The 25,105-nt window shown below is 39.3% G+C and overlaps 1 protein-coding gene across 5 annotated transcripts in view; it reads right to left on the bottom strand.

Moving 5' to 3' along the window:
* The window catches only part of ZFYVE28 (zinc finger FYVE-type containing 28), a 165,568-nt gene that overhangs the window by 21,891 nt on the left and 118,572 nt on the right, over window positions 1-25,105 (bottom strand). For 2 of the 5 annotated variants that reach the window (XM_052780659.1, XM_052780660.1), the window contains exons 8-9: window positions 22,758-24,119; window positions 12,801-12,905 (exon numbers count right to left, since the gene is read on the bottom strand). In XM_052780659.1, coding sequence (XP_052636619.1) covers window positions 12,801-12,905; window positions 22,758-24,119 — 1,467 coding nt within the window. Of the gene's footprint in view, window positions 1-12,800; window positions 12,906-22,757; window positions 24,120-25,105 lie in introns of those variants that run through there. The other 3 variants (XM_052780661.1, XM_052780662.1, XM_052780663.1) reach the window with 2 other exon arrangements.

Below are 25,105 nucleotides of genomic sequence, written 5' to 3'. Positions count from 1 at the left end.
ACTCCCCCCCCCCGCCCCCAAGTGGGATGGGGGAGAAAATCGGGAAAAGAAGTAAAACTCGTGGGTTGAGATAAGAACGGTTTAATAGAACAGAAAAGAAGAAACAAATGATGATAATGATAACACTAATAAAATGACAACAGTAATAAAAAAGGATTGGAATGTACAAATGATGCGCAGTGCAATTGCTCACCACCTGCTGACCAACACCCAGCTAGTCCCCGAGCGGCGATTTCCCCGCCCCCCACTCTCCAGTTCCTCTACTGGATGGGACGTCCCATGGTATGGAATACACTGTTGGCCAGTTTGGGTCAGCTGCCCTGGCTGTGTCCTGTGCCAACTTCTTGTGCCCCTCCAGCTTTCTTGCTGGCTGGGCATGAGAAGCTGAAAAATCCTTGACTTTAGACTAAACACTACTGAGCAACAACTGAAAACATCAGTGTTATCAACATTCTTCTCACACTGAACCCAAAACATAGCACTATACCAGCTACTAGGAAGATAATTAACTCTATCCCAGCTGCAACCAGGACATCTATGACAATACCAATAATGTACACTTTTCATCCAATCTATGATATTTAAGGTTTTCTCTCCCTTTTGATTTTTTTCACACTTTAAGTAAAATTAAAAAAAGAAAAACAACACACCAAAACTTCTGCAGGCAAATCTATGTTATTGTCTGCACAGTTTCTAAAACTACTTCAGTAACTGGTACATTCACCCCACTGATATTCATGTAGGCTGTAACTGGAAATCCCAACACTAACCTGTCAACCTGTCTTTCCCAAGCTATTATTCTTACTTTTATTACTCTTACTTTTATACTACATAAGGCTGTAGTCAACTCTGGGTTCCAATTTGCAAAAAAAGAATCAACTACTCCAAAGGCTATGCAAAGGATCAGACACAATAGCTGGGGAAAAACAAAGGTTGCATGTGTGAGGAATGACACGAGGAAAATGATAGGGGTTTGGGTAAGAAAAGTGTAACTCCATGTCACTAAGAAAAAAAGAAATTACTACTTCCCATCCTGCTTTCTGCAGTACCTCTGGTGTTTCTTTTTGGATACTCTCACAAGAAACACAATAAACAGCAGGTTAAACCCCTATGGTTTCTAACATGTACTAGTTTTGATATGGTTGGGAGGAAAACTACGAGATTAATAGCTTTTCACAATTATTTTAAGTGAAGGGGGTGGCTACACACTCAATCTTAGAGTCATTTAAACCAAATCCAGAACATGTCTTATTATTCAGGTAATAGCATATATTTATTTAGCTAAGGACTACATTTTAAGGAATGACCCCAGCAGCTACATTTAAAGCAGACTAAAAAAAAGCTTTAATTCAGAACTTTATTTCCTGACTTTTTAACCCTAATGTTTTATTAAGTCAAGAGGGTTTTAAAATGCAATCCCTTAGGTATTTTCTATTTTAAGAAAAACGGCGAAAGAGGGGAAAAAAAACCCCAACACAACAGCCAATCAAGCCTTAAAAGTGTTCCCAAGGCTTCAGAACTTTGTCTTGAGAAACAAATAATACAACTGCATGCAAATCCCTCTATCAGGAACAATCTGGCTATGTACCATAGGAAGTGGACTAGACTAGACCACAGTATTATCACATGCATTAGCAGGGCCCAGCTCCATACATGGTACGACATGTGCTAGAAGCCCCACCTGCTGTCAACCTTTTGAATTCCTCAGTAGGGGGAATTATTTTTCATATACCGCAAGATTTGCAGAAGCCTCTCAGCTTCTTTTGCTCCAGTAGAGGTGGGCAATCTGAGGTTGGCTGATTAAAATAAGGAATTTGGCTAATAGGATTAGTCATGTGTCCTAAGTGGTATCTTTAATCACAAAAAAATCCTGAGCATTGAAGACTACTGAATTTGAAATCAACAGCTTCTGCTCCACGCCCTGGCAGCTTCTGTGGCTGCCCACTCCGTTGGAAGAACACCTTCTTGAATCCTTCCTCAGCAATTCAAACCGCAAACTGCAGAACATTCTCGTTGTACTTACCATGTTGGACTTTTGAGATAACACAGCTGTTAAAGCAGCATCTTGCCAAATAGATCCACCATAAGAAACTCTAGGTAGACAACCAGCTTATTCAAACCCATTACTGCTCTGGCCTGGGTTTTCAGAAGAATGCAAAAATACTGTATTTCAAGTGGGAATTAAAATAAACAACATTGCCAGTCCAGGATTTATCAGCTTTAACAGTGCTCTCTCCCAAATAGCTTTTTTGGTCATTATAGATGAAACTTCTGTAAGAGTGCATATGAACAAATAACTTAAGAGCACCAGTAATCAACAGGGCTGCTTTCTAAGCATCAAATTTAATGCCAGATACTTGCAAGGTACTACATTTACTGTTTTTCTTAAACTTTAAACCAAAAAGGGATAAAACCTGCAAAACAAAGATACTGTAAAATTAAAAAAAAAAATAGAACTGAAAATATAAGAAGTTAGAATATTGCTTAGGTTCACCTAAGATTTTCTCAATTCCACCATGATGATGTTTTTTCTAACACCTCCTTATAATCAAGCATGCATTTAAAGCTCTCAAATGTTCGCTCACGCTGCAAAAGGACAAATAATATGAGATTAGAGCACAGAAATATTTAAACTTCAAAAATAATCCTGAAGTGGTGTGATGGGTTAACCCTGGCTAGATGCCAGGTGCCCACCAGAGCTGTTCTATCACTCCCCCTCCTTCTCAACTGGACAGGGGAGAGAAAATATAACAAAGAGCTTGTGGGTCGAGATAAGGATAGGAGAGATCACTCACCAATTACCGTCACGGGCAAAACAGACTCAGTTTGGGGAAAAATTAACTTGATTTATTACAAATCAACCAGAGTAGGGTAATGAGAAATAAAACCAAATCTCAGAACACCTTCCCTCCACCCCTCCCTTCTTCCCGGGCACAACTTCACTCCCGGATTCTCTACCAACCCCCCAGCGGCACAGGGGGACGGGGATGGGGTTTACGGTCAGTTCATCACACGTTATTTTCTGCCGCTTCATCCTCCTCAGGGGGAGGACTCATCACACTCTTCCCCTGCTCCAGCGTGGGGTCCCACCCACGGGAGACAGTCCTCCACGAACTTCTCCAACGTGGGTCCTTCCCACGGGCTGCAGTTCTTCACGAACTGCTCCAGCATGGGTCCTTTCCACGGTGTGCAGTCCTTCAGGCACAGACTGCTCCAGCGTGAGCCCCCCACGGGGTCACAAGTCCTGCCAGAAAACCTGCTCTGTGGGCTCCTCTCTCCACAGATCCGCAGGTCCTGCCAGGAGCCTGCTCCAGCACGGGGTTCCCACGGGGTCACAGCCTCCTTCGGGAACGCACCTGCTCCGGCGTGGGGTCCTCCACGGGCTGCAGGTGGATATCTGCTCCACCGTGGACCTCCATGGACTGCAGGGGGACAGCCTGCCTCACCATGGTCTTTACCACGGGCTGCAGGGGAATCTGCTCCGGCACCTGGAGCATCTCCTCCCCCTCCTTCTTCACTGACCTTGGTGTCCGCAGGGTTGTTTCTCTTACATGTTCTCACTCCTCTCTCCGGCTGCCGAATACCGCCGTCCCAACTTTTTTTCCTTCTTAAAAATGTTATCACAGAGGCGTTACCACTATCGCTGATTGGCTCGGCCTTGGCCGGCAGCGGGTCTGTCTTAGAGCCGGCTGGTATGGGCTCTGTCAAACACAGGGGAAGCTTCCAGCAGCTTCTTACAGAAGCCACCCCTGTAACCCCACCCGCTACCAAAACCTTGCCACACAAAACCAATACAAATGGAAAAACTGAAAGTGAAAAACAGAAATAGTATAGCATTTATGAAGAAATGGTATGTAGTATCAGCTCTGGTATCTGATACAGTGATAGAAATACATCAGTCCCAGCTTTTACACCTTATCCAAAACTTGACACAGGACAGAGAGAACCTGGATACCTGATGCTGGATACAAATACTTCCAAGGGCAAGGAGAGTCATTTCACATAGCTCTTCAGCAATGTCCTCTGCAATACGCAAGCAACTATTATGTATGGCATAGTAAAAAGTGAATTAATTTAGCATTCAATTCCAGCAGATACTCTTGAGTTGCAACTCCTGTGTGTGGCATAAAGCGATGGAGAAGCAGCACTGAAAAACGTTTTCCAGCAAGAGGAACTCTAAGGGATAGGGAAGCTTACTAGCACAATGTTTTCATATCACCTCCATCAGTTCCCTCAAAAAAGAATACAGAACAACCAGCTAAGGCATTAAAGCATCCTAGGGTCTAGGAGAATCCCGCAGGAATTCGGTATCCAGCCGTGGGAGTCAGCTGAGAAAAGCTAATTAAAGTATTAGGTGGAGCCTTAAAATTTTAATTAGAAAAGAAAGCTTTCTCTTCATTTTTCACCTTCAATGCAGCTCTGAGTATGAGGAAATCCTCTCTTTTTTCCACCAATATAATTATGGTTTCACAATGTATCTTAGTTTCAGGCATTGCCAAAATCTCTGCAAAAACTGAGGTTACTATAGTGATTTTCGTTAATTACACATAATCTCAAAACTCTCAAATATGCTATTCTAAGGGTCTTTCTGGGGGAAAAAAAGAAATCTGTAAAATAAAATCTAATTTCTGAAAGCTAGTAATTTTTGTTCTATTAGTAACACAGGGAACACCAAGCGACATTCAACAACAGATTTTTACACATCATTAAAATGAACATAATTATAAATGTGCCCAAATTACTAAAAATGAAAATTACAAGTGGGCTATGTAGAAACAAGAACACAAACCCATTATTATCACTTTTGTCAGTCTCTAGCCAGATGATATGCCACCTGGAATACAGTCCCCAAATGGCAAATTTTGGGGCGTATACCAATTTTGCTTGAACAGACTTAATGCCTCTGCCACTGATGCTAGTCATCTTAAAATATTGCTGTATTTCACTTGATTTACACAGAAAGGAACATATTTTGTATTTAATTTACTTCAACCATATTGGCTATTTTAACATCGCTAAAATATGAAGTTTATAATTTTAACAGGGAAAGACCAAAAAACTTTGAAAAACTGAATTTTCACCTTCCCACTGTAACAAGCACTCGTTAACAAGTAGTTCACACAAGCTGCCTGGGTTATTCCTTGAGAAAATGAAATCTGCATCAGTTACTTGTTACTGAAGACAAAAATACGCATATAATATACCCAAAAATACCTTGTGGAATTTCCTGAAAGGGAACACTACAGCTTAGAAAATGCTGCACCATTTGGAGATTCGATTTTTTCTGTCTTGCAGGGTGAAGAACAAGATAGGCATGAAACACGTCAAGAAGAATCCTGGCGGTGAAATCTAGAGACATCTGCTTCAGTCACATATGTCTCACTGACTAAAATCATAAGCAAAAGCTGACAGACCTCATCAACGCTGACTTTTTTGTTTTGCTGGTACTGCTCAGGTGGTTGTTGGGGCAATGGATTTAGCAGCAAAGCAAAAAGATTGTACACAGGAGCCTGTTTATGACTGTATTAATATGCGTATTAATTGCCCTCACACTGCTTGAGTGACAGAGCTGTACAAAAAAGCACCGATTCACAGTGCCTGAAATGTACACAGGCAGTTTGCAGTTCAAAATAATTAGGCAGGAATAGCATCTATACTGAAAGTCATTCTGATTTGCTCAAGGTATAAACCCCTTTCTCTTCCCACAGCTCTTCTACCTGAGCTCTATTTCCATGATTCCAGTACAGTACATGTGAAGCCATTGCCACCAGCCTTTTTCTGGTTATGAGCACTCTTTCCATAAAGAGCTCTCCAGAAAAAAAGAGGAAAAAAAAATCTACAGTAACGCATTGATCAAAACAAAAATGACAGCACCAAACATTAACGTAGAATTAATCCGTTATTTTGCATCGTTTAAACACATATAACCTGACCAGGTTAACAATGGTAAAACTGCAAGAGAGGAGATCTGGAGACACAGCTGATAAGGTACACTGTGACACATCAGTTAAAACACATTAACATATTTGTTGTCCCCCACACTATCATCTGCAAGATCCCCAGAGTAGCTGTGATCTCTTTATTATAACTTGTGGGCATGTATTTTGTGCTGTAGCTTTGATAGCATAGCTCTGGACCATAAGATGAAAGAACTGAATTCTCCTAGTATAATTCACAGTCCTAGTGAATGACCAAGTTATTTTTCCTTCCTGCACCTTCTTCAAGGCACTGAGTTCTACTGATGAAAAAGCACAGTATAAAACCTGGTTTTGTAAGAAACTGACCACCTGGAAGAACTTCTCTTGGTCTGTGAGACAGGCAAGAAAATGGCTCACAGGCCACTCTAAGAGTGCTGATCAATGGCTTTTACTCAGGCTGGCAGCCTGTCACAAGTGGGTGTCGTGGTTTAACCTGAAACCAGGACAGTGGGGTACCCCAGAGATTGACTGGGCTTCACACTGTTCAACACATATTGGGTTTGCATGGCAAGGTTTTGGTAGCGGGGGGGCTACAGGGGTGGCTTCTGTGAGAAGCTGCTAGAAGCTTCCCCTGGATCTGACAGAGCCAATGCCAGCCGGCTCCAAGACAGACCCGCCGCTGGCCAAGGCCCATCAGCGACGGTGGTAGTGCTTATGGGAGAACAGATTTAAGAAGGGAAAAAATTGCTGCACAACAGCAACTGCAGCCAGAGAGAGGAGTGAGGACATGTGAGAGAAACAGCCCTGCAGACCCCCAGGTCAGTGCAGAAGGAGGGGAGGAGGTGCTCCAGGCGCCGGAGCAGAGATTCCCCTGCAGCCTGTGGGGAAGACCATGGTGAGGCAGGCTGTCCCCCTGCAGCCCAGGGAGGTCCACGGTGGAGCAGATACCCACCTGCAGCCTGGGGAGGACCCCAGGCCGGAGCAAGGGGATGTGTCTGCAGGAGGCTGGACTTGGTGGGAAGCCCTTGCTGGAGCAGGCTCCTGGCAGGACCTGTGGCCCTGTGGAGAGAGGAGCCCACGCTGGAGCAGGTTTTCTGGCAGGACTTGTGACCCCGTGGGGGACTCACGCTGGAGCAGTGTGCTCCTGAAGGACTGTCTCCCATGGGAGGGACCCACGCTGGAGCAGTTCATGAAGAACTGCAGCCCCTGGGAAGGACCCACGTTGGATAAGTTTGTGGAGGACTGTCTCCCGTGCGAGGGACCCCATGCTGGAGCAGGGGAAGAGCGAGGAGTCCTGCCCCCGAGGAGGAAGGAGCGGCAGAGACAACGTGTGATGAACTGACCCCAACCCCCATTCCCCGTCCCCCTGCACCGCTGGAGGAGAGGAGGTAGAGAAAATGGGGAGTGGAGTTAAGCCTGGGAAGAAGGGAGGGGCGGAGGGAAGGTGTTTTTAAGATTTGGTTTTATTTCTCACTACCCTACTGATTTGATTGGTAATAAAATTAAACTAATTTTTCCAAGTTGAGACTGTTTTGCCCATGATGGTAATTGGTTGAGTGATCTCTCCCTGTCCTTATCTCAACCCACAAGCCTTTTGTTATATTTTCTCTCCCCTGTCCAGATGAGGAGCGGAGTGATAGAGCAGCTTTGGTGGGCACCTGGCCTCCAGCCAGGGTCAGCCCACCACAAACATCTTCCTAAATGATCTGGACAATGGGATTGAGAGCACCATCACCAAGTTTGCTGATGACACCACACTGGGTGGTGAGGTGGATGCATCAGAAGGGAAAGCCATCTTACAGACAGACTAGGACAGGCTGGAAGAGTGAGCTAGCAAGAACGGTATGGAGTGTAACAGAGACAAGTGCAAGGTCCTGCAGCTGGGACGACACAACCAAAGAGCCCGGTACAGGCCGGGATCTGTGTGGCTGGGGAGCAGCCTTGCTGAAAGGGACTCAAGGGTCCTGGCGGACAACAAGCTGAACAGGAGTCAGCAGTGCACCGCTGCAGCCATGAAGGCAAATCGGATCCTGGGTTGCATCTGCAGGGACATTACTAGCACAGATAAGAGATGTGATCATGCCAATCTACCTAGCGCTTGTCAGGCCACACCTGGAGGACTACTGTGTCCTGTTCTGGTCTCCACAATTCAAGAAAGACGCAGACAGACTGGAGAGGGTCCAAAGGAGGGCCATGAAGATGATGGAGAACCTGTCCTACAAGGAGAGACTGAAGGAGTTAGGTCTTTTCTCCCTGGAGAAGAGAAGGCTTGGGGGGACCTCATCACAGTATTCGAGTACATAAAGAGTAGTTACAAAGAGGATGGAGGCTCTCTCTTCACAAGGAGCCACAAGGAGAGCACAAGTTGCACCAGAAGAGGTTTCACCTTGATGTAAGAAATAAATATTTTACACTAAGAACAATCAGTGACTGTAACTTCCCCAGGGACATGGTAGAGTCCCCATTGCTGGAGATTTTCAAGGTGTGGCTGGATAGGATGCTAGAAAATCTCATGTAGGCTTTCTTTCCCACGGCAGGTTGGACCAGATGATCTTTTGAGGTTCCATCCAACCTGGGCTATTCTATGAACTGACTGGCAAGGTAGCTTCAAACAGTCTCCTGCAAAACAACCTCTATTTCTGAAGCAGGTAATCAAAATTTCATGTCATTTATATACTAAGATAACCTTCCCTGCCTTGTTTCACATGTGTGTTTATACTAACAGGGATATACTCAAAATATGCAATAAAGTAAGCGATATCCTTCAATTATATCCAGCAAGCCAATGACCTTGGGTTCTGCCCACATGTACGCAAATACAGATACTCTAACAGAAATAGCCAGATAAATATCCCACTCTAACTGCTGGCAGAGTCAAGCTGTTTTAGCATAGACTTGAGTCACAATACATTGCAGACACCTCCTTTTACAGACTGTAAGCACCAGGCTAAAACTTTACCACCAATTTTTATAAATGCCTAAAACTGTAGAATAATATACCACAAAACATCAATAGTTAAGCTATAATGACATATCTAAAAAAAAAAAAGCAACTGCTGACCAGGGAAGGCATGTATTGTATCATTAAGGTTAGTTTTAAAAGTTATTATTTATATTTAAAATTGTCATTTATTGGCTCATCATACCCGTGAAATGAAGAAGTAGGCTTTACTGTGTACTCTAGGTAGGCAAATGCTTGAATACAGATTCATCAGTACTTCTTCCTCCCTTGCACTCTTACACCAAAAACTCCAATGAGGCTTGAAATCAACTAATTGTTACTACCTTGGTTCTTCTGTTGTCTCACTTGTTTTTCTGTTCTCTCACTTGTTTTTTTTCTCATCGTTCTCAAAACAACAATTTTCTTGCCATTTTCTAGCTCCAGTCTTTCAAAGAACTTAGGTTCATTCTTGGCTTTAAGTATATCGAGTCATCGCATTCTGTTAGCATGTGAATAGCCTTCACTTACGTTTCCACTCAAATTAATGGCTGTATCAGGACCTTGGCCAGTAATTCAAACGCATGTTAAAAGCTGACAAATTCCTGAAGTTTATTCTTAAGAACTACAGACTTTACTACTTCTAACACTGAAATGGTTAAGATTCCAGCAGTGTATTGTATTAGTTGCCTATTTACAATTCAGTAAGTTATGGGTATATTAAAAATTGTTCTAAAAGTTACATTTATGAAAAGAAACCATTAAAAAGGAAAAACTGGATGGATTGTTTTGTGGAGCTAATAGAAACAATTGACTAATTGCCACTTCCCTGCTGTAGCTACAAACATCTCATTTTCACTCAAGTCAGCAGTATTATTCCAGTCACATTCATGTAACAAAAAACTTCTGCACAAAACCATAGTTTCTCTGAAACCTTCTGAAATACATGGAATACATTTATTCTTTGCTGAGAAAGCTGATAACTGATATAGGCATCTCAAGTCTGGATACTGCTTAATGAACATTTTGCAAAAAAGTACCTTCTGAACTGGGCTGAACATTTAACTTCTTGACCATCGGACCTCTGAGACTAGAAACAGGGGCCTTCTAAACAGATCAGGCACCAATGAAATAATCAACCTTTCCTTAGCAAAACCATTTAAGAAAGCCCTCTGTACCTTTTTTCCCCCCCAATTTGTGCACTAGAAACCTCGAGCAAGGTTTCAAAATGCTTTTCAAATTACTGTGTGAGCACAGTCAGTAATCAAAGTATGCAACCATAGTTCTCATTTAAGACTGAATATCTTTGGCCCAGATGCATTTCAACAAATCACACGCTTAACCGAGGTTTCCACTTTTCTCCATTGACTAAACAGGGAAGCTTCAGCCACAAACCTCCTAATTTAGGTATATCTGTTTGATGCCTAAAATTAGGTGGGATGAATATAGCTCAAAAAATTACACAGCACTGGCTGATGATGGAAAAAGTTTAAGGCAGTAAATCACAGGCTGATTTGAAGCAGCCTCCTTTAACAGGTCCCAAATGGTTCCTACAATCATAACAGCTTTTTTCCTCCCAATAAAAAACAAAATGGCAAACAATGACCCACGGGTTGAATGGTGCTCTGGGGTCCAAGGAGTGGGAGTTTTTTCCCTGGTTCTCCGTTTGGAAAACAAGAAATGTATACAGATACAGAATTCCATATCTACGATACTTCATTGCTTCAAATCCATTCAGTCTATGCTATTTAATACACTAGTAGTTCATTCAACACTCTGTGCTACTCTGGTTAAGCTGGTTTTGCTACCAGAGCCAAACTGTTTGAAGGCGCTTGGGTATCTCCAAAATGTGCTGCAATCTAACACCACAACTGTCAGCCTCAGTATTGATTATTTAACAGCACAAAGGAATTGTTTGTGATTCACAGGAGGTTGAAAGGCCAAACAAATGTATTTCAAGAATTCCATGTTTAGCTAATTATTTTTCAGAGAAAATTGCAAATATTACGTTTAAATTTCTAATTGTTACGTGAAAAACAGCAAGAAATTAAGTACATTAAAATGGCATATTTCAGAGGAAGAAAGAAACAATGAAAAAAACAACTTAGTTGTTATTTCAGATATGCACATGACATCAGGGAGAACTTAGTTATTTCAGAAAAGAACATTTGTAGAGATTGTCTTTGCAAAGAACATGCTTGTTGTAGTAAACAAATGATACAACTCTACAGAAATTGTTTAATAGCCAAATAAAACTCTTTAGGTAATACAAGATAAAAGAACAGGGGAGCCCCTTAAAAATAACATTCTAAAATACAATACAAACAGATGTACTGAATATTACATTTCTATGCACACAGATCTAGGAACATACTACTGTGAAGAAGTCAGACTTCTGAGCTTTTTTTTTTCTTCTTTTATTTTATTAAATTAAGTTGTTAAAAGGAGTTTACACTTTTTTTAAACTATTTCAAAAAGGGAAATTCATATCAGTATAGTCAAGTGGGCACTTAGCTATTTTTTTTATTGGATCATAAACTACAATAGCTAGGTAATATCAATCAGATAGAGAAAAATAGGCAACTTAGATTTCTTGCATGACACCTAGGGATGATACAATGCTATAGTTCAGTGGACAAGTGCACAAACGCACATGTACAAGTACTGCCTTATAAATCAAACTTCAAGCAAAACAAAATTTGAAAAAAGGGAAAAGACAGATCTAATTTACCTAAGCATCAATACAGGAACAACTACAATACTAACACAGTACAGTAAGGCCTTGGAAAGAGGTGATGCACCTAACAGACTTACACTTACTGCTCCAGTTATTCCTGAAGAATAACTGAGGTTACTTCTATTGTCCATTCAGACAGCCCTGTGTAAAACAGTCTTTGATGTATACAGCATTTAGAAGAGGGCAACTGTTGCATGCAGGTAAATTGGGCTTTTTTTGAAGAACAGTCAAAAGGAAATGTATTTCAAAATTAAAACCATGAAAAACAGTTTTAGTTGCACCTTTCTGCCCTTATTTTAAAAATATGAAACTCTAAAAAAATTGAGCCTGAAGATGGGCACAGCCTAAAAAAAAGAAAATATATATGCACTATTTCCTCTATCACTATTAGAAAAGACATTTTACCCCCTCTTTCTATTCCCCAAACTAGACAAAATTTGGAATTCCTAACGTTCAAATGAAGTGCTGGGTAGAAGTAAACCGATGAAAAAGGGAGGACAAGAAGCAGCAGCAGATCTACCTCGACTGAAATAGTGGTATTTCAATCTGCCTGTACCAGCGTAAAAATGTTACTGCATACAAGGTATGCAATACATCACATACACGTATGTTATGCAAACACTGAAGAAAGCAAAGAACTCCTATTTCTGCTTTAGTTACGTTTTTCTGCCCTGAACTTTATTCCTCTATTGTTCCCATTAAGTGCTCTGATCAAAACTAACTAAAGTTAAAACTCTCATGCATTTTCAGGAGAAAAGAATATAAATTAGTATTCTTGCCAATTTTGGCCAACAACACTGTGGAAGTTAAATTATTGTTAACTGGAACACTCCCCTCATTTTACTATGCAAAACAAAATGGAAAAAATATGTTTTCTACTCAGCCAAGACCTAGCTAACACAAACATTTGGTACTTTTCAAGCTAAAACCTGAAGTCTTTCTTAAGAAATGCTATATGGACAAATAAAAGGGAGATCATGGATATATATAATTAATTGCTGTATGCATTAAAACTTTTCTATAAATAGTTGCCTGTGAATTGCCACAGCACTGAAGAAAACTGCTAGGAAAAAAAAAAGCACCTGCTGTTCAAAAGGAAGAATACTCAGAAGTGTTGCTGTCACTTGATTGTTAATTCAATGAAAAATTTTAACCAAGCATAACCCAATACCATTCGTCAAATCTGACTGCGAAGTGATGTTATTACCTCAGAGCGTATATGCTGGAGAGACTACATGTAGTGACAGAAACACTCTCATAGTCACTGCTGGAGATGGAGCTGAGGGGGGAATCACGTAAGCCATCCTGAGAACTGAAAAAACATATGGAAACAAAATGAACTGCTGAAGCAAACAAAGGTAAAAAACAGAGCACTGTGATAACTCATGGCTTATCATGGATTATACAGAAATAAGAATAAACCAGAAGTTGTATTTTTGCTCTTCAGAAAATGATACAAACCTATTCTGTTTTCTTCCCAAAAAGGACAGACAATTTGGCAAAGTCAGTGGGCACACATCTTATAAAAATCTTCAATTTAATTCATGCCATACAGTTACAACATTGAGGAAAGAACTGAGGATCTTACATTTCCATAGGGTATAGAGGGATTAGCGTGCCCATGCTGCTAAGTGTGGTTTGATCTTATAACAAAGATATAACAAACCCAAAAGTTCATAAAGCGTGTTTCAGGCCAAGGCACCCTAAACAATAAGCTTCAAGAACTGAAATATCGTGACAAGTTTGATCTAAGTTTCCTTCCAATGGGAAGGAAAAAGTCTGTGAGAAAGCAGAAAGCTGACTCTTCAGTGAAGGAGATGAAGATAATACATTTACCCCAAATGTGCTCAGTCCCTATAACTGCCATATATGTACCTCAGATTTTGTCCTCTAAACCAACAGATGAGCAGGAAGAAGCAGTCCCATGGCAAACCACTGACACTTCATTAGAGGAAGTCCACTAGCTACTAAGTAAAAGGATATGAATAATTTAAGTGAATGGTACACGATTTGTCTCTGGCATCCCTGGGCTAATGAAAAGCCTTTAAATAACACATCATTTTAGATCTTGCATCATATTATTAACATAAACTAGGATTAGAAGAGTAAAAATAGTTTCATAAGCACTACAGAACTATCTTGGAAAGATCAATTTTTTGTTTCAGTAACAATTTACGTCTCAGCTATTAGAAATTCTACAAGCTGAAAAAAATTAAATTATACTAGATAAGAAAATATGTGGTCTTGAGCAGAGGTATCACAGCTGTATTGGCTCTAGGCAGTGCAGAAGAATCATTCAAGCCTGCTGAACTCAAACGTTCAGTCAACAGAAACCTTTGGACAAAGCGGAGAGAAACCTAAGAAATATCTTTAGTTAAAAGAAATGTAATTATATGGGTCAGGATTATTTTACCTTACTTCTCCACAATTACTAACAGATTTTTTTTTTATGTTCTTTTGATTTGTAGGCATATGCGGGGTACATATTCAAACCAGCTACGTTCCAAATTCTTTTCTGCTACCGAATTTACTATTGTAGGTATTTTTGCAGCTAGAAGTCTGGAAGAATGCTTAAGGGGAATTCTTCAAAGCAGTGTATGGAAGGTATGTGCTCTAATCCCACTAAGAAATAATAGGATTTGTTTGCATACCTCCCACTAATCACTTGGAAAATGTACCCCTTCGTGTTCTTAATTTTTGATTGCCAATTTGAAAATAAATCCCAAGCGTACTATGCTTTAGTTGAAAGGAGAGCCGTCACAACTGGAAAATAATTTTAGACTTGAACAAAAATCTATTTAACTTTCATTCGTTTTATATAATTTCCCTTGCTAATTCTGCTCATTATGAAGAGATATATGCATTTAAACAAAGGCTTACTCTTTTATAGCTCATCACCTTTACCCATCCAATCTTACAATACGGTCATGCTACTAAAATGTACTTTTACTATCTGTTTTATGGCAGCTAAATGATATTAAAAAACCATTAGCATATGATTTCACAGCATGACTGAGCAGGAGAAGCTGTCTTGCAAAGATGAAATGTATTGTTCAGAATAAAGTAATCTTTGAACAGCAGAACAAGGAAACAAGAGCAACTAGCAAACTAAGCACCTTCTTTTATTCTCTCTCACCTCCCTGCCATTTCCAGATTTTTCCAGTGTAACAATGCTGTCAGTTGATTTGGGTAGTAAGACTTTTTCTGAAAGATGTCAGGTTTGCTGTCCTTCAGTGCTTTCTGTGAAGCTCTGCCTGATATATTTGAAATCCAGTCAAAATATCTCAGTCACCAATAGTACATGAAACAAAATTATGAAAATATTTTAAGAACTTAAAATCAATTTTCTGAGGTTCTTGGTCTTCTAGATATTTTGTTTGTTTTGTTTTAAAGAATTTGAGGTTTTCAGCTCTCATGCACAATCCAAAGGGCTAACACTGTTCCTAAGAAATTAAGGTTCGCATACTTTTGGGGGGAGTTAAACACTCTAGACTGAAACATAAACCAAACAAACCACCACCCTAAGTACCATCTCTCTATTAAAAGCAGATATTATTTATTGTCAACATTGTCCCAAGTCAAGAAATCACTTTCTATCCCGAGCTGACTTTGTGGAGTGGACAGTCCAAGCCAGAAGACAAACCGATAAAGGTGGCACAAAGTGCTGGACCTTCATCTTTAAGAAAACGTAATGAGTAACCTCTGAACATAACGGTACACAACCAGCTTACATTATCAACAATCTCAATGCTATCTTTATTTTCACCTTCACAGACGTTCTCTGACCAGCTTATAAGCCTCACCTCATACCTCTTCTCCATACTTCTTTTCCCCTCATTTGAATCCTGACTCACCTCTAACTAGTCGCTATCAGCATAACTTCTTCTCATCAGCTCCACTATCTCATCTCTTCTTAAGCCTTGTCTTTATGCTGTTTGCCATTCTAAACTGTTTCACAAACTCCATCTTTTACTTGGTGCACAAACCTGGCCATGCTGAGCCATCCGCTGATTTCAGGATTAGATATCCATCTGGTCAGTCATCATTTGGCAACATAAACTGCTTGGACACACTTGACACAAACCATGCTCACAGAGGTTAGTTTGTTGTAATAAAGGATGTGTAGTGTAGGCAATTACAACATGTAAACATTTTTCTTACTCCTGTGTACCAATACAGATTGAATTTTTGTACCAGAAATAATATCTATTATTTACAGTGTTTATTTCTGGTTCATATTCAGGCCGTAACTCTTCAGATGAGAAATTCTGTGTTTATTTAGTTCCAAGAAATGGGAATCCAATAATGATAACTCTGGTTTATACCTTCTCAGTGTTAATACTAAATAGCTTTTTTTAAAAAAACAAACAAAAAAGACTCCTGACATACTCAGTGCATTCCTTCTGAGTACACATAGACTCAGGATACCTCTTTGTAGAATTTCCTTCTCATTAGTGTCTGCCTGAAGATTCGCTCAGTTTTTCTAAGATGCTGGTAGATCCTGAGGTGAATTGACCTGCTTTTCCCAACTAATGATTCCTGTTATCAGCCGACAGTAGCTCAGCACACATGTTCATTAGCACAATTATAAGAAGAGAAGGTACGTGCATATAGACACATTCTGTAGCTGATAGCAGCTAACCTTTTCTTCCCACACCAGCCCACAGGTAATTTGAACTTCACCACATCTCATGCTCATTTGAAACTAATACCGTGTTGAATTGGCATTCATAGAACTGTTTAAACTGTAAGGTGGCAAAAGTTTGTTTCATTTGTGAGGTCTTAAACACCCACAGTGCTATTTTAAAAATTACATTCTAGCACGGGATAAAACCACCATCCACACTCATCAAAATAGAATTCTTCAGCACCTCTGATAAAAATATAGAATAAAGATTTGAGGCAACAGAGCAAAGTGACATGGGGTGATGTGGCTGCCTCTTTTCACAGCCTTTTCTTTTCATACTAGCAGCCTGAACTAACCGACCACTTATTTAAAGCTGTTGGCCATTTTTTGTAACTATTCTAAGTGAAAAACAAACTGAAAGCCACCCTTATCCTGGTTTGTGTGCTCTTTTCTACTGGAATGTGTTTCCAGCCTCTTACATTTAATTAAACCTCTGGTTGTTTCAGGGGATGGTTTCCTCCTGAATGTTATTACTCAAGTTACAATTACATCCCATGTTACATTAGTTAATTGGTACAGATCTACTCTTCTCCGTCTATCTTGCTACATGAGAGCTAACTCTAAAGCCTCATGTGTCAGCTACACCAATCTACTCAACTAAGTGGCTTTTGAAACTGTTTTACCTACTATACTCATTTCAGGAATCTGTATGCTCAGAGTTAATACAGTTCACTGTTGCTGCATTTGATATATGTACCTAGTAAAAAGGAAGCTGGTATAAAACACTGACATCTTTTATTTGCACGCTAAGGCTTCATAACAGCAGTCATGTTACCGGATACCACACAAAATCAGTGTTCAACAGACAAGGTCAAACACTGCACTTTCGAGACTTGTATTGTTAAAAAGAAGGGGAGGAGGGCTTGAAAAAAATTCGTCTATACTGAATCTGAATTTGGCCAGTTGCACAAAGAAACGAAACAGAATACAAGAAGGAGAACAGAGGAATTTCTATCAACAGCCAGCTAAAGGATTGCTTAAGGGAAGTTTTGCAGTTGAAAGGCTGATATTTTGTTCCTAATCAACTATTTCATTCCTGCTGATGAGAAGTTTTCTTACTCCTAAATAGCTAGTTAAAAGACTAATCAATACAAGACACACAGCAGACATGTTTTTGTTTATGTGAACATGCACAGCTGTCCACTAATTTTTATGGAAAAGGCAACTTTGTCATGTAAAGACACAATTTTCCCAAGTTTTACTGAGATGGGAATATTATAGGGAAAGCATGACTTTAAGACATTTAATCAAGTTAATTTGCATTGCAATATCAATTAAGCTAGTTTTGATAAAGGAGCACTTATAGAATCAAATGCTATAAACTAAAAGACAAACTATAAAGGTAATGTGGGCTTGGTTTTGTTTTTTAAAATGTTAAGTGCTAGCCATCCCAAAAATACAAATGCTTCTTTCCCATGCATTTATAAAGGTGGAATGACTTTATCTTAAAGTTGCAGTACTGAACATGTGCACACATCACATGTTGCTAAGGAGTGAACAAAAGAAAATACAGGCAGAAAAATCTGAATTAACAACCAAGTGTATAAAACAGGTGTTCATCTTTTTATAAACTCATTCTAATATGCTGAGGAAATAAAATTTTAAATCTATTATATATTACAATAGTCTGTATCATAAGTATATTACAATATATACAATTTTAGACTACAGACTTGCATCACTAATAAATGGGACAACTTGAATACCAAGCTGGGGAAGAATAAATTATTCATCTTATTCTAGAATTGCAATACAGATCAGCAAACAGCAAAACATGCTTTTCCAAGGATGCCTCATTCCTCCTCCTTACACTGCAAAAGCATATGGCAAAATATTTTATTTTTTAAGCCCCCACAAATAAATGCAAACAGTGCCAGCATCTAGCAGCCGATGGGCACAGCTAGAGGCTAGAGCTTGCAGAAAGCGTGAAGATAAGAAGTTCTTGCTACCAATTTCAGCTCCTTTTGCCAGTTCTCAGGTACACTGTAGAAGGCTTCATCAAGAGTAAACTCACCAAGTAGATCAAGGAAAGTGGCAAAAAAAAGTATAATTTAAGCTAGACATAATGGACCTGCAGTGGAAAGAAGAGAAACTATGATAAAGAATCCTTTTTTTATATCAGAACTGTTTTAAGGTCAGTATGTAGAGAAATAAACACGCAACACAACCAGGTATTTAAGACTAAAACATGAAAACACTAGCATTGCATGACAATATGAAACAAGCTGCCAAACTTCATAAAACACATAGAAGAAGTAACAGTTTTACAAAGACTCTTCAACTCTGGAAAGAACAGAAAGCCAAGTATTTCCAAAACACCAAAGAAAAACTGATCATCACTCTTTGTAATTTTCTTTCCCCTTGGGAAAAGCCAGCAGAATACTATGACAGAATAAACATTTTAAAAATCTCTATAGCTTGCTTCCAGTTGAAAAAGAAGGAAATACTAGATACAGATCTAAAGCTTTGTTTTGGCGTTACGTCCTTTTTTACCCCAAAACACCAAACGCTGCTTTGTCATAGTTTTATCATCCTCTGTACTACTCTTAATTTCCCCCCTTTAACAGTTTGTTTTGCTACATCACAGCCTTTACTTATCACATTGTCCCTTCAGCACATCAGATACTGACTACACCTTTGCTAGCACTTTTCTCATATTTGCATCTTGTTAATGCTGCTGCCCAAGATTCTCAGTGCCCTTGGTGTTTTATGTCTTTGAGATACTTAAAAGCAAATAATGGAGAAAGACATAACATCAGCTATGACTTAAAAACCAAAGTAGTAAGATTTGGGTATTGACATGTCTTTAAGTAGAAGAGTATTTAATCTGTATTCTGAACTCCACTGAATATTGAGGCTAGATAGAGAAGCCTGAAATACCAGGCATTTCAGGTTTAAGGATTAATTACAGTAAACTTGATTGGATCATTGAATTTATACCTATAATGTCATATTGCATAGTATAAGAATTGATTTACTAAAAGAAACAGTTTATATCATAATGTACACATTTGACAGCTGCTTGATTCAGACAAGGGAAAGAAAATCTTCTTTCCCTGGTTGGTGACTTACAGTAACTAGAAAGTAAATACATTTATCAATTTGATGAATGATCATATCCTGCAGCTATTTCATGTATATTAGATTGCTTATTGTTCTAGCTAATGGGTCCATCATTCTGAAAATAATCTACTGTCTCCAACATTTCCCCTATGGTTAAGTTGGCATTCACAAGCATGTAATAGGGAGCAGTCGCAGAAGCTTAATATGATCTTCCCATTCAAAAATACCATTGAAAAGCAGTGATTAGTCACCACCCAGGCAGCATGAGTAAGAAAAGGTCCACAAAGTTCTGTTTTGTAACTGAATTATCTCTTCTAGTGATAACATGACTTGTGATTCAGAGGCAAGAACTGAATCTATATATATGAGGAAACTAAGGATCTACACAGATAAGTTTTTAATCTAATCCTCAGTAGATCCCCAGCATCTGTGCGTCTCAGAATATACTGAAGGAGTTAATATTAGAATGCTTCCAAATAAAGGAGCAACTATCTAGTAACAAAATACCTCCATCCTATTTCTCCACTTCTGCAAAGATGGAGTATTTGCCAATTAATAACGGATGTACTGTAGTCTCAATAACGAATAGAGAGAATTAGATGTAATCAACGAAGTAACTGTGGAAGAAGCTATGATGAAAACAGACAAAACCCACTAACTGGTTCAAGAATTTTAGAACTCAAGAATGAATCAGATGAATTATTAACCTCTCATTTAAAACTTCCATGATGCCTGGAGTTTAAAGGTGGCAATCTTTAAAAATAAAAAGGACTCCAAGGGGATTCAAACAACTCTAGTTCTGTGAGCCTGATGTTCATACCAAGCTACTTAACAGAATATATCAAAAGCTAAAATAGGTAGACAATAATGAGAGGGTCTGCCTGGCAAGGAGTAACATGGCTTCTACAGGGGAAACCTCTTGGGAGCTCTCTGAAGGGGTCAAGAAGCTTGTGAAGAATGGTGACTCGGCTGGCAGCCTCTGGATTTCCAAATAGGTTCTGTCAAAGTACCTCACTAAGGCTTTTAAGAAAACTAAGGAGCTATAGCATAAGGGGAAGGGGCCCAAAATGGATAAATAATTATTAACTGTAAATAGGGAGGAGCTGTTAAATAACTACTTCTCAGAAGAGCAGGAAGTCACTGCCTAAGTTCTTTAGGACCCTGGGGGTTTTGTTTTCACATACAATCTGCAAAAGTGAGGAGAGCAATGAGATCTGAAAGGTTGCTACCAGTGCAAAATTATTCAGGGTAATAGTAACAAGAGCTGACTGAAGAATTGCACAGGATCTTAATGTCTGAATAACAGGTAATAAAATGGCAAGATGAGATTCAATTGGTAAACACAGACAGAACACTTTTAGCATCAGATATAAAATAACAGCCTCTGAGCTCCCAAAGCAGGATCCTGGGGCTTTGGCAGACAACTTCAAAAAGAACATCAGCTCGCCACTTGGCAAAAAATATGAAGTCAAATATTGGGAGCCATTGGAAAATTAACCGAAAATAGTTATGCCACTGTGTAAATCCACAGTTTGCTCGTATCTTGAGTGAGTGTAATTCTGATTCACTTATAGTTAAGAGGAAATAGTGTAACTGAAAAAGGTTTAGAGCAAGACAAAAGGAATGATCAAAGCTATGGACAACTTATGATCAAGTAGGCTGTGAATTTACAACTGAAAACGTAACCACATAGGCAAAGAGCGACTGAGGTCTACAAAATCACCACCAATGCAGAGAAGCCAGGCAGGAACTAGGAGCCATTCAAAGCTGTTAAGAGCCAGGTCCAGAGGAAACAAAAGGACACAGAGGAACACGGACCTACAGAACTCTCTGTAAAAGGACAATTCTCATACAAAGTTTTTACAGAATATTAACGGAGGCTGGACAAGTATGTGGAGAAGACGTTGTTACATCCACAAACCATGGGAGGCTGAAAAAGCAGCTTACATATATTTTTTTATTATATTTTGTAGACTTGTTCTCACAAATTTCACTTAATATCCTACCCAAGGTAAAAATTAGTAGACAAATTATCTGAGTTTTGTAAATTATGTATGATTTATCAGGACACTAATTAAACATAGTTATTACTTTTAAGGAATATTCCACTTGAAGCGTTGCAAAAGCATGAAATGTCAAAGGGATTTGTGAATTACTTCTTAAAATGAAGTCCATTCAGAAACCCTGCTGTAAAGCCTTGAACATGATCATACTTACAAGCTTAAGATTGCAAATAGTCAGAATGACAAAGATAAAAGTACCTTCTCAAAAGTCAAGTTTTGTGCACGCCAAGTTGTGTTTAACCTGTAAGAGGAATTAACTCCAGGGCAAAGAACTTTTGATTCTATTTCCACTACCAGTAAAATATTTCATAATTCAATTGTTATGTTATTAAACAACTGTTTATATCTGTAGCCTTTATATTGTGGTAATGCTTCATGGTTCAAGCTACCCACACTGTGTTATCCTGAACTCCATACACATGTAACAAAAAGATGCTGCATCACACACACGACCTCCGCAGTACTGACACAGTAAGGCACAAAGGAAGAAAGCTGTCACAGGAATACAGAAAACAATAACCTGTATTTAATTTCTTCCCTCTGCTTTATTATATTAATACTTCAGGGAAACTGAGGACATTACTTACTACAAAACAGGTTATCCCCTAAACAGTAAAACAAAATGAAGTCTGGTTTCCTACTGATGTGTGTAGGATCCCTAATGTCTAATCAAAGTTGAGCCGAAGCATGGCATTTTCTTTAACATAACTATTATTATGGTCTCTCCCTGTTATCTAGTTCCGTATTATCATTAAATATGTAGAACCTTAATCCATGACCTCCATTTTTCTATCAGCTTTCATTGAAATGGTCTAATAGGTTTAAAAGCTGCTTCTGCACTCTATTAGGCTCATTCAGCACGCAGACATTCACAAATACACTCGAGGCCACAGGCAACATGATCAGATCAAGCCCATTCTCTCAAATGAAGCTAAGGTAAAATGTGTTTAGGTCCCAATTTAATCCCATGCACTTCTGTAGAAGTTAACTTTTTATTATCTGCCAGACACACTTTTCCTGCAAAACAGCAGAGTACAACAGAGGTAATGACGCAGGTAACATTTAGCAGCAATGCACTCTTTGTTACATTAAACTGGTTAAGATTAGTGTACTTGATTTCAATGACAGAGATATACAATTAAAATTCAGGTGTTCTCCAGATGTTTTCCAAAAAAGCTGAAGAAGTCCAATAAAAAGCTACTTGCATTAAAAAAACGTAGATTGAAAAATTCCTTAATCCCGAAACACACTATTTTCTCTAAAATCAACATTGATTATACACCACTCACTAAAGTACAAGGATATAGGAATTTATTTACAAATTACTAACAAAACATCAAGTTGCTCTTACCTTGAACTAGATCTTGACTTTACATCTTCCTTTGCTGTTCTTTCACTACTAGCATCTTCACCGTTGTCCAATTTTTTCTCACCTAGTTTTCTCTTCTCCCACTTCTTCTGCTGATTTGAGATGCTTTCTGCTTCTCCTTGTGAGTCATTTTCTGCCCCTACCTGTGAACCTGAGGAATGTGCCAGGCACTTAGAGGAGATTGGCAGTTTTTGCTCTTCTCTGCCAAAGTCTCTTTCTGCTAACAAAGCAGAAGTTTCAGGTTTTAATGTTTCCTGTGCAGGGACTGAATTGTCCAAGTTATCTACATGGTCCATTTCCTTAGACTTTACTAATGTGTATGAAGCATTTACAACACCTCCTGCAGAATGTTTAGTCTTTAAACCTTCAACACTGTCCTCCCTGCTGTCTTCACAGCTGCCACAACACACACAGGAATTAATTAGACAGTTTGTGGCAGCTATACTGAGTTTATGGGATTCATCCTCCTCCTCATTTGCTAATGGATTAGCAGATCCAGGAACACAACTAATAGCTGCTTCTGGAGTTGTTACTGGGGATTCTGAGCTAGAGGGAGATTTAGGATTGAATATTACAGTAGCAGATATTTTCATTCCCCCTGTCCTGTGAGCTATCACTTCTGCTGTTTCTGCATCATCAGCATATGCATCCCAGCCATTGAGGTATAACTGTGAGTCCGGACCTTCTAGACAGCTGCATGAATTCTGAACTGAAATGCCAGACATCTGTTTGCTATCTTCAATATTGTTATTATTGCTTAAGTCAGTTTCAGCATCTTTTAAAAGCAAAGTTTCCTCTGTCTGATGGCCATTCTCATACAGCAAAGCATCTCTATATTGCAGGTTCTGTTTTGAATCATGGCAGGGGTTATTCACCCAAGCAAAAGTGTCACTTACTGAATCCAACCCAGCAAGAGCTTCTCCTGCTCCATCTAGGTCATCCATAAAAAACACTCTGTCCTCTTCATCAGTTAAATTGTCAAGATGGTGTCTTGTTGGTGAAGCTTCTGTGCTAGAACTATTTCTTAGGCTAGGTCTGTGAGCTGGAGACTGACAGATGCTTGGAGGGGAAAGCAGAGAAGACATTTCATCTCCAACTCTGTGTACCATCCTATTCAGCTGCTCCAGCTCCTGCTCATCATACTGCATAGAACAAGCCAGCTCAGCCTCTGTGTTTTCAGCTTTCGCTGAAAGCTCCTTAGCAGGCAAAGTCGCAGTTATGCCCGGTGTAATGACAGAGGGTACTTCAGGATCTGCTCTGACAGGAAAATCCACATCTTGAGAGATGCAGAGGTTACGTTCCAGCGTGTGCAGTTCATCCTCAGTTAATGTCTGAAGTAGATCCCTGAAAATGAAGAAACACACACATCACTTTACACTTGCAATCATAGGAGGCACTGATGTTACAGATTTCAAAGAAAACTTTTACTGTTAGTACAAAAATCTAGAACTTGGGGGCACAGAGTACTTTCAGCTGTGTAACTCAAGGTGCATTTGGTATTAATATTCAGAACACATGTGATTGCTTATACCTGAATTTGAGATTACTCATGCAAATGCAGGGTACCAAATTATTTACATCCTTGCAATTAAGCCCCAACATAAATCAAAACACATGCAAAAATGGATCTTCCCCCCCATCTACTTATAGTGAAAGTGATATCCACAATTAGATATATTTTGTCATTTTAATTTTTTAATTCACAAATTTGACTTTGATTAGCAAACCAATTTGCCATCCTTTGTATTAGATTCTGAAAATTATTCTGCAAAAGAGTACCACAGAAGTTCCACACCATTATATTATCAGATAAAAGGAATTCATTAAAAATAGTAATAGCGCTTATGCACCACTGATGTCTTAGAAGCCTGTTCACTGAAACAGGGACTGGAAGCTGGCACTGTCCTGCCTCAGACACATAACTCAGTCATTAGGGAGTTAAGCTTCTGCATGAAGTTAAGAATCAGGCAGGCCTAAAAGCAAACATTCAGGTATTTACTAAACTATGTCTTCTAGAGACATGCAGCATCTCCAATGTTATCAAGTGTCCTCAGTATTGCAGTTCAGGACTACAAGCACCTAAAACCAAAGTGTTATTTGAGGCCATTATGTTTAAGTACTTTGTAACTTCAAAACAAATCCATAGACACAGCAGCACTTGATTTTAGGTCTGAATTTAATTTACACTATGCTTCTCAATTAGAAACCACACATGAAAATATCCTCTGTCGAGAACTGCTGTCAACGTTTTCAAAGACCAGCAAGTATATTTCAGCATAAATGAAAGGATGAGAAAAGCAAGACCTTCTGCTTAAACAGAGGCTAGGAGT

The sequence above is a fragment of the Harpia harpyja genome, chromosome 2 (assembly GCF_026419915.1).
Source record: "Harpia harpyja isolate bHarHar1 chromosome 2, bHarHar1 primary haplotype, whole genome shotgun sequence".
Taxonomy (NCBI): Eukaryota; Metazoa; Chordata; class Aves; order Accipitriformes; family Accipitridae; genus Harpia; species Harpia harpyja.
This window is presented reverse-complemented; position numbering and strand designations above follow the sequence as displayed.